Below are 9,330 nucleotides of genomic sequence, written 5' to 3'. Positions count from 1 at the left end.
GGTGTCAGCCAAGACAGCCCCCTGTCCAGGCAGCTTTGTGACATCCAGCACAAGGACTGCCTCTTCAGAGAGTTCCGCAAGCTCTGTGCCATGGTGGCAGAACACAACAGCTACAATACCAAGACACAGATCATTGAAAAGTTCCTCAGGAAGGGCTCAGGAGGAGGTTGGTGTTTATGGGCTTTAGCAGATTTCAGCATGTGACAGAATCTACAACTACATATTAGTCATAAATCTTCTTTTCTTCCATCCCAGATAAGTTCCATGGAGATCTTTTCCTGACGGTGAAACTGCTCCTGCCAGGTGTTGTAAAAAGCGTCTACAACCTCAATGACAAGCAGATCGTGAAAATCTTCAGCCGCATATTGAAGTGCGACCAGGATGACATGGTGCGGGATCTGGAGCAGGTCTGTGATCCATATGTTCTCACACATCAGCTCTTATTCTTTGCAAATGTTCAAACGTATGCTGAATGTTTTATTCAAGAACTAAAAACCTTCTCACCAGCGGTTATTCAAAGCAGTTTTATTTATATTTTTAGACTGAAAATAAGTTTCTCAGGGGATTTCCATCTGGGACAATTATAGTCTCTTGACATTGTGTCTTGAAAGTGATGACAGAGGAATTAATTGTCAAAAACGACACTTGTAAAATATAGTTGGTGTCTTTTTTTCCCTGAAGGGTGATGTGTCTGAAACGGTGAGGATGTTCTTCGAGGACAGTAAGTTTCTTGCGGCTACCAAGAGCCTCCTGACCATCCAGGAAGTGGACGCCTCACTAACCCGCCTCGCCCAGCTGACCAAGGAGGATGAGCAGCAGACTGAGCTGGAGGAAATCTCCAAAAAGTAAAGCAGTGCATCATCATTTTCATATCAATTAGTGTGGGTAGTAAATAGTATAGTTAAGGTAATTCAGTTTGGTATGTTTATTTGTTTCGCACACACACATGAAAGGAATGTAAAATATGTGTGAGGGTGTGGTAGAAACCTATAATGGCTTATATAAAAACCACACCCAAAGGACATACAATAGGTACAAATATTACCATGACAAAAATCACCAGTACATTTTAGATATTAGTGACATTAGTAAAGCATTTCTTAATATAATATATATAATATATCTGCCATGGTGGCAGGTGACCTGAATTGTGTACCTAATTTCATCCCCTGTTAACACTGGTTATAGTAATAACACAAGTTATCATGTGTGGCCTTGTCTTTTGTAGTCGTACTTGATGTCTCTGTTTTGGTGTCATTGTTCACAAAGCTTTTGAAAAAGCTGACAGTTCACTACAAACACGTTTAAAAGCCAGGGAGACGGATTGTTTGATTTCTTTTCACAGCATTTGTAAATGTTGCCGTTATTTGTTTCGTCTTGTTTTGCTCGCTCTGCCTTTTTTATTGTTGGTATTTTTTTTTTTTTCTTCCTTCTTTTTGTTTGTCTGCCTGAGGCATGTCTTACACACACAAATACTAGACATCTGTATTTGACATTCTCCCCTCCGCAGTAGCAGCTGCCAGAGTGGGACTATGTTTATTTGTCATAAACAACATCTTGCTAGCTGTAAACCGGCAGAAGCAGTATTTTGTGCTGTACTGAATAAAAAGTCTACTTGTGTCATATGACATTGATAGGGCAGTTTTTTTTTCCTAAATGACTTACGATTTCTGTACCAAGTAATGTAATTATTTTATATTCACTACTTGTGTGGTTTTATTTTAGAACCTTTCTGGTCGTAACAGCTGGATTTCTGCTTCATGAAATGCTGTAATACTCCGACATTAGCTTCACAATTTCCCCCCAGTGATAATCTGCTCTCTCTTCTCATCACAGATGCACCGGTAATGACCTGAAATGCATCATTCGTCTTATTAAACACGACTTGAAGATGAACTCTGGAGCAAAACACGTGTAAGTGTCTTCTGCCTAGAAGTTGATATACACTTTGATTATGTTTTCATACCGATCTGGAACTCCTCTTGAATTACTGCCTGTTTTATGCAGCTTGGATGCCGTGGATCCAAATGCCTACGATGCCTTCAAGGCCTCGCGTAACCTGGGTGACGTGATTGAGCGGGTGTTGAGGAATCAGCAGGAGGCGTCTAACGGCTCAGGACCCAGGAAGCTCCTCACTGTGGAGGCCTCGCTCATGACCCCCGTTCAGCCAATGTTGGTGAGTAGCACCACTAAAATGAACAGTTCTCTCTGATTTAGCTGTTAAGTCTGTATGTGATACAAATCAAGGCTGACTTGTCTGAACCGCAGTGATTTAAGGAAGTCCAAACAGTGTGAAGGAATTTGACTTGAATAGGGAAGGGGAGGTTTTCATACATAATTAAAAAAAATACCTTGATAAAGTCACTAATGCTTTTTAATCACAAAGCTAAAAAAGAGAGGAGATTGAATGAGGTCCCTTAATTCCTTCACATTAAGGGGTAACCTTCACAAGATGAAGAGAATATGATGTTCCCAGCTGATGACCCAGACAGCAGCTGGACCTACCAGATAACTCTCTACTCTAAACATGTGATTTATAAACGCAGCTATTAATTCAGCATGATTTAAAGTGTGTGTGTGCTTTCCAAAAAAATCTACAGACCATTAAATTGCACATTACACAGCAGACTTTTTAATTACACAATATAAAAGTAAATTGAAATTCACAGTCCAGTTCCCAACTTCCCACAGGCTCACAAATTCTGTGTTTTCAGTTTGAACTTCGGTCTCTTTTTAACATTAGTTTGGAGAACATGAAAAGCTACATCCCCTTCCTGTTACATCCAGTAGACGCATTACAAAGGAAGGAAGGAATCAAGGAAAAAAGGAAGGGAGAAACATGGAGTTGAGTAACTAAAACATTGTATGGACATGTGTGATTTAGGGTGGTGAGCTTTGAAATACGGTTATCGCACTCAGAGCAGCAGGTGAATGTGCAGTCTCATCGCCAGCATTGTCATATCGATTAGTGCAATATTACCAGAATGCACTGCTAGAACACTGAGAAGGATAAATTAGGTTTTATGTGATTATTGAGACAAACGCATGTCCACCAGAGAATTGAGTTTACGATGCAGTTTTGCTGAGTACAGTGCCGGCTTTTTATTATTGCTCTCTCCTTTATTTAAAACCAACACCTTGATGCAACATGTGGGTCTTATTTTTGTAGTTGTGACCATAATTTATAGTTTATCTTATTCATTGTGAACATCACAGTAGCATTACTCCTCTAATATACAAGGACTAGGTGCACTATGTCTATATCTAAGTGCTGTGTGGGAAGAGAAGGTGGAAGGTGACACATTTTAGTATCTTTTCGTCAACAATATTGCATGTTTGATATCGTCACCGTTGGTTTTTAATGATGCCGTTTCGTCATCGTCTCGTCTTAGTCATGGAAAAAAAGATCGTGGACGAACATATTTCATCATAGTTTTCGTTAACAAAATGAACACTGTCTAGAACAAAGTCCGACGCGTCAAGAAACACAAGCAGTGAGACGATCAGACAGGTTGAAGTCAACTCATTAGTTTAGATTACAGTATCTAATCCAAATGTTCTAAATAAGTCTGGCTGACCCAGCGGTTTGTTTCCAACCCGTCTGATTGTCTGACTGCTCGTGTTTCTTGACCCGTCAGACTTCTTTTCAGTTATGTCTCAGTTATGTTCCCATATCTCAGCAGTTCACTTGGTGAGTACAACGGAATACAACAATAATAATGGCCAGTAGCACAAAAATAAAATGCAAATTATAAAAAAAAGAATGATCCCTTTAGGGTATGTGAAAATGTCCATTGACAGCAAAGTCTAAAAGAGAGGCTCACTTTTGCCACCGGAGCAACTAGGGGAAACTTTTAATGAAAAGTAATTATATATGAGAGTTTGGTTCCCTACTGAGGGTCTTGTTGTTGTTTTCCTTTCAGGCGGAGGCATGTAAATCCGTCGAGTACGCCATGAAGAAATGCCCCAACGGGATGTACTCTGAGATCAAGTATGATGGAGAACGTGTGCAAGTCCACAAGAACGGAGACAACTTCAGCTACTTCAGCCGCAGCCTCAAGCCAGTCTTACCACACAAAGTCAGTCTTACCACACACACCCACACACACACATATACTGTACAAAGGCACACACACAGCCTGCGAGGTTGTATACCAATTAGTATAACAATGCATGTCAGTTCCTCAGGTTTGCCCCGGCAGGATTAGCAACTTAAAGGTATTTTCCCAGCATGAAATTCAGACATTTCTCACAGTGATTTTCCAGCATTTGCTCTCTCAGCGGGAGGCCCAGAGCCTTAAAACATGCAGATGAATAGCTCCACATCATGTTCATTAGCCTTTTCAAACCACTAGAGGCTGCTGCTGTGCACAAAATATATACCAGCTTCCAGTAAACTTCAGTAAAAACCACCAGGTACTAAAACACAAGAAGCCTTTTATATGCACAAGCAATGTGCCTTGACCCTTCTTTTTTCTTACGTTTCTCACAATTCTACAGGCTTTGTAATGCTAAAAACTATGTTTTTCCAAGCTCCTACTTCAACTTCACACATTAGAATTGATGACAATATCTGGAGGAACACCGCTCAGTTACTCGGTACTGTGACGTAGGTTACCACAGTAAGCTAATCAATAAGGTTAAGAGTATTGTGAACGCTTAGCTGAGTCAAAGTTAGCTGTGCTAAGTTAGGATATAACTGAAAGGGTTAGTTCTGATGTTTTTGAAGTGGGATTTTATGTATTCTCCCGTATTCTGAGAGGTAAAATTACTGCTTTTATCAATGTAGTCTGGTGGCTTTGAAGAGAGCGATATAACAGCTTCAGTTCCCCTCTTCAGAGCCACCAGACTCCATTCACAAAAACAGTATTTTACCTCTCAGAACACAGGAGTTGCTGGTCTACCGCTGCATCGATCGGTTCGTTTGTTTGTGTTATTGTGTGACTTTCGGATCCAAACTAACGTGGCGTCCACAGCGGTACATTGCTGAGCTTCCTGTTGGTACTCCTGTCTGCTGGGAGCACGTCGACCGCCATCTAAGTTACTGTATGTGACGTTAATACATTGACTATAAGGATGTATATATACCGTACATGTAGCAGCGTCATCATGCAGAAACCTATGTCAGGTCACGTGGGAAAACATTTTTTGAAGGGAAAATATCATTTTGACTGTAAAACTTACATATTTTGACCCAAATGTGAATGTTCAGATGTGACTACATAAGGAACGCCACTGAGAAGATACAGAACGATATAAAAACGTCAGAAGCTACTATCTTTTCCTCCTGGGGCTTGTTTCTGTTTTAGTGTGGCCCAGGTCTTGTCTTTTATCCTGGTTGTCTTTAGACATGTTGCCCTTGCTACCCATCAGCCCAAATGGGTGATTATGGACCCTCAGCCACAGTAATTAGGCAGTTAATGTTAATGTTAGGTTAACACTCTGTATAATAGTCCACGTTTCCTAATGTGTTTTATTCTGATAAATGATATCACTGTAGAACAGTTCAGATTATGGAACATGGATAAAATGAGGAAGATCAAATGTGTTGTATTTTGCATACATTTTTTGTCATTTCATCTACACTTCTATCAGGTCGACGCACCTTATTATTTAGACAGTTTGACTTATTATTAAGGCCGTGGGATGGTGCCAGACTCTCTCAGGTCTTGCTGAAATAATTGTTTCAAATATGTCTTGTTTCTACTCTAAGCCGTCCGTGTTGGTGTTTCAGGTGGCCCATTTCAAGGAATTCATCCCTCAGGCTTTCCCTGGAGGCCACAGTATGATATTGGATGCTGAAGTCCTTCTAATTGACACAAAGACCAGTAAACCCCTGCCCTTCGGGACGTTGGGTGTACACAAGGTGAGAACACTACAGCCAATTTGCACCTTCTTTTTTTTCTTTTCTTAACATGATTTTGTTGTTGTCACACCTCACACTCTCCTCTCCCTTCAGAAACAAGCTTTTCAAGATGCCAAAGTGTGCCTCTTTGTGTTCGACTGCATCTACTTCAACGGCGTGAGTCTCATGGAGAGGTAATGTGTGTTTTCATCCCATTCACTGTCTTAAAAAAACGTCTTTGGATTTTCTTAAGTGTAATTTTTGAGCATCTTTCATATAAACACAAAAACTAAAGCCAAGTTTTATTCATACGTGTTTATTTTTAAACATACAGTCCATTTTTATCACAGATGTAGTTTACATTAATAATTATGAACATTGTAAATACACACTGTCTTACATTTATTATTTCATATCATCATATTCTCCAGGCCGCTGTCTGAACGCAGGAAGTTCCTGCATGACAACATGGTTGAGGTGACCAACAGGATCCTGTTCTCAGAGATGAAACACGTCACTGTAAGTACAACTCTGAATTTGTCTTTCTGCTTTATGAATACATTTGTAATAGCTCATGGTATCATCATATATATGTGTATGTGTGTGTCAGAGGGCAGGAGATCTGGCTCAAATGATAACTCGTGTCATCAGAGAGGGACTTGAAGGCCTGGTGCTAAAAGATTTGAAGGTGAGTTGCTTTTTTATCTCCAATTGAAAAGAAACTGATGGGTGTGAACACAATGAGCAAGTTACACTTATACTACATTATAAGTAGTTATACAATCATTTGAATTACAGATATAGCTGAAACGTTCTGATGATCAAGCTGTGAATATCTGTGTGTCTCAGGGTACCTATGAACCGGGGAAGCGCCACTGGCTGAAGGTGAAGAAGGACTACTTGAACGAAGGGGCGATGGCCGACACGGCTGACCTGGTGGTGCTGGGGGCCTTCTATGGAAAAGGCTCAAACGGTCAGTTAAGACCAGTTGTGTTTACGCCACTAAATTCTTTAACGCAACTTGTGATTTTTAGGTTGTAGCGGGCTCATTTTTAAAACTAGAGTAAAGACACTGGTATCATATGAAACAAGAAAACCTAAGGAATCCATTGGTAACATGTCATACTAGCGTGTTGTTAATGAGGTTAGATAACGCTGCAAAGTTGCGCTAAATTTTGTTGTGGAAAAACTGTCATGGCCATTTTCAAAGGGGTCCCTTGACCTCTGACCTCAAGATATGTGAATGAAAATGGGTTCTATGGGTACCCACGAGTCTCCCCTTTACAGACATGCCCACTTTATGATAATCACATGCAGTTTGGGGGCAAGTCATAGTCAAGTCAGCACACTGACACACTGACAGCTGTTGTTGTCTGTTGGGCTGCAGTTTGCCATGTTATGATTTGAGCATATTTGTTATGCTAAATGAGGTACCTGTGAGGGTTTTTGGATAATATTTGTCATTGTTTTGTGTTGTTAATTGATTTCTTTTGCATAAATAAGCATATTTGTCCACTCCCATGTTAATAAGAGTATTAAACACTTGACAAATCTCCCTTTAAGGTACATTTTGAACAGATAAAAAAAGTGCAATTAAATATTTTAATCAATTGACAGCCCTCGTTAAATATAATCTGTACAACCTAAAATATGTTAAGATTCTGTATGATCTTTACTCAGACAGGATGGTGAAATTAACAACAGTACAACTCTAGTACAGTAGCATTTCATGTGAACAATAAGCAGATGAAACATGGTGCATAAGGAGAGGATGCCTGTGGGTAAAGCATACAAGCAGACAAGATATGGGAGCCATTGAGGAGGCTCGGTAATGAGCATATAACACAATGGAAGCATAACAAATGCTAAAACAAAGGTACAAATCTCCAAAGCATGGCTAATGAAGACGGCTCATGCGGTGTGAAGACAAGCCAATAGAGCAGAAACAACAAATCAGACGCTTGTCATAACATACTGGGGGACAAAAGTGGGAAATAGAAAAACAACAGCTGGAAAAAGAGACCTTTTAAAAAGTGGATTTGAGGAGGCGAGTTTTGGGAAGTGAAATTATACAGTGCAGGAGTATATTATATATATATCCACTGGCAGCACTTTCCTGAAGTTCCCACCTAATGCCATGTGTGTTCTTCTACCCACCAGGGGGCATCATGTCCAGTTTTCTAATGGGCTGTTACGATCCACACTCCAAGAAATGGTGCACAGTCACCAAGTGCTCCGGAGGCTACGATGACGCCACCTTGGCCCGGCTCCAGAAAGAGCTGGACGTGATCAAAATCAGCAAGGTCAGAGAGGATCCACTTAGAGGCCTGTCTGGAATATTGAGCTGATGTAATAAAACCCAAGATTAATCATTTGTGTGTGTGTGTGTGTGTCTTTGTGTAGGACCCAAGCAAAATCCCAGGCTGGCTGAAAATCATCAAGAACTATTATCCAGATTTCATTATTCGTGATCCTCAGGTGAGATTTCACTATTCAGCACATTTCTATTTCCCAGCGGGGTCTGTTCATGCACAGCCGGTTGTATATCTGCAGACCTTTAAATTAAGTGATGAGTAAAAAGCATCTCTTGCAATATGTGTTCTGCATGCGTTCTATCTCAAACGTACTGAGGTAATGATCACCCACGCTGCAGAGCCGGGAGGTGTTTTCAACCTGAAAATAGTCGTGCACGAAAACACTTTTTAACTTCAGGGATTGAAGACATTTGATTGAAACGACCTTTTCTGGCTTTCAAGTCTGAAAATAGAACCTAGTAATGAAATCCACAAACTTCTTTTCCTTAAACAGAAATAGTCGTGGATTTTACGCCACGTTTTGAGCAGAAGTTAAAATTGCTTTTTTTCATTTTATGGAAAAGCAGTCATGTATTTGCTTTGTCATTTATGTTTAACCTACCGCTGCTTTGTTTCCTCTGCTGCAGCAAGCACCTGTCTGGGAGATCACAGGCGCAGAGTTTTCCAAATCAGAAATGCACACCGCTGATGGCATCTCTATCCGCTTTCCCCGCATGACGCGCATCCGTGATGACAAGGACTGGAAGACTGCTACCAACCTGCACCAGCTTAAAGTAGGATTTCACCATTTTGGTTCAAGTACACATGCCATAGTCTGACGCATTGGTTTTAATAATGTATAGTTCTCCCTGAGTGCGGGAAGAAAGAGTTAACTTTTTACACCCTTTGTTGATCAGACACGGCTCATTCAAAGACACGGCTCATTCAAGGACATGACTTGTAGAAAATGTTTTCTTAAATACAGTTAATTGAAGGCACCATGGGAAATAATTAACCACTAACGATTAGGTTTCATTGAGATGGCAATCACAAAAGATGCCTCAGAAATCAGTTACTCATTTGTTACCGAATACCCAAAGTGTATGTCCTGGGACTGTTTGTTGCTGATAACTTGCATTTTCCATCCAAATATCTAATGGAAGGTGGGTGAGAAAGGGGAGATAATGTGAT

The 9,330-nt window shown here is 40.4% G+C and overlaps 1 protein-coding gene across 3 annotated transcripts in view; it reads left to right on the top strand.

The window, feature by feature from the left end:
- Positions 1 to 9,330, top strand: part of lig3 (ligase III, DNA, ATP-dependent) — a 38,830-nt gene that overhangs the window by 26,209 nt on the left and 3,291 nt on the right. For all 3 annotated transcript variants that reach the window (XR_005203777.1, XM_037747998.1, XM_037748000.1), the window contains 14 exons: positions 1 to 166; positions 256 to 407; positions 682 to 845; positions 1,837 to 1,914; positions 2,008 to 2,176; positions 3,924 to 4,079; positions 5,735 to 5,866; positions 5,960 to 6,039; positions 6,277 to 6,364; positions 6,456 to 6,533; positions 6,695 to 6,818; positions 8,006 to 8,148; positions 8,249 to 8,323; positions 8,787 to 8,933. The exon at positions 1 to 166 is cut by the window's left edge and continues 68 nt beyond it. Coding sequence is in view for 2 of the 3 variants with exons in the window: in XM_037747998.1 (XP_037603926.1) it covers positions 1 to 166; positions 256 to 407; positions 682 to 845; positions 1,837 to 1,914; positions 2,008 to 2,176; positions 3,924 to 4,079; positions 5,735 to 5,866; positions 5,960 to 6,039; positions 6,277 to 6,364; positions 6,456 to 6,533; positions 6,695 to 6,818; positions 8,006 to 8,148; positions 8,249 to 8,323; positions 8,787 to 8,933 (1,752 nt within the window). In the remaining variant the exon portion in view is untranslated. The remainder of the gene's footprint in view (positions 167 to 255; positions 408 to 681; positions 846 to 1,836; positions 1,915 to 2,007; positions 2,177 to 3,923; positions 4,080 to 5,734; positions 5,867 to 5,959; positions 6,040 to 6,276; positions 6,365 to 6,455; positions 6,534 to 6,694; positions 6,819 to 8,005; positions 8,149 to 8,248; positions 8,324 to 8,786; positions 8,934 to 9,330) is intronic.

The sequence above is a fragment of the Sebastes umbrosus genome, chromosome 17 (assembly GCF_015220745.1).
Source record: "Sebastes umbrosus isolate fSebUmb1 chromosome 17, fSebUmb1.pri, whole genome shotgun sequence".
Classification (NCBI taxonomy): Eukaryota; Metazoa; Chordata; class Actinopteri; order Perciformes; family Sebastidae; genus Sebastes; species Sebastes umbrosus.
The sequence above is the reverse complement of the archived record's forward strand: the minus strand, read 5'-3'. Positions and strand labels throughout refer to the sequence as shown.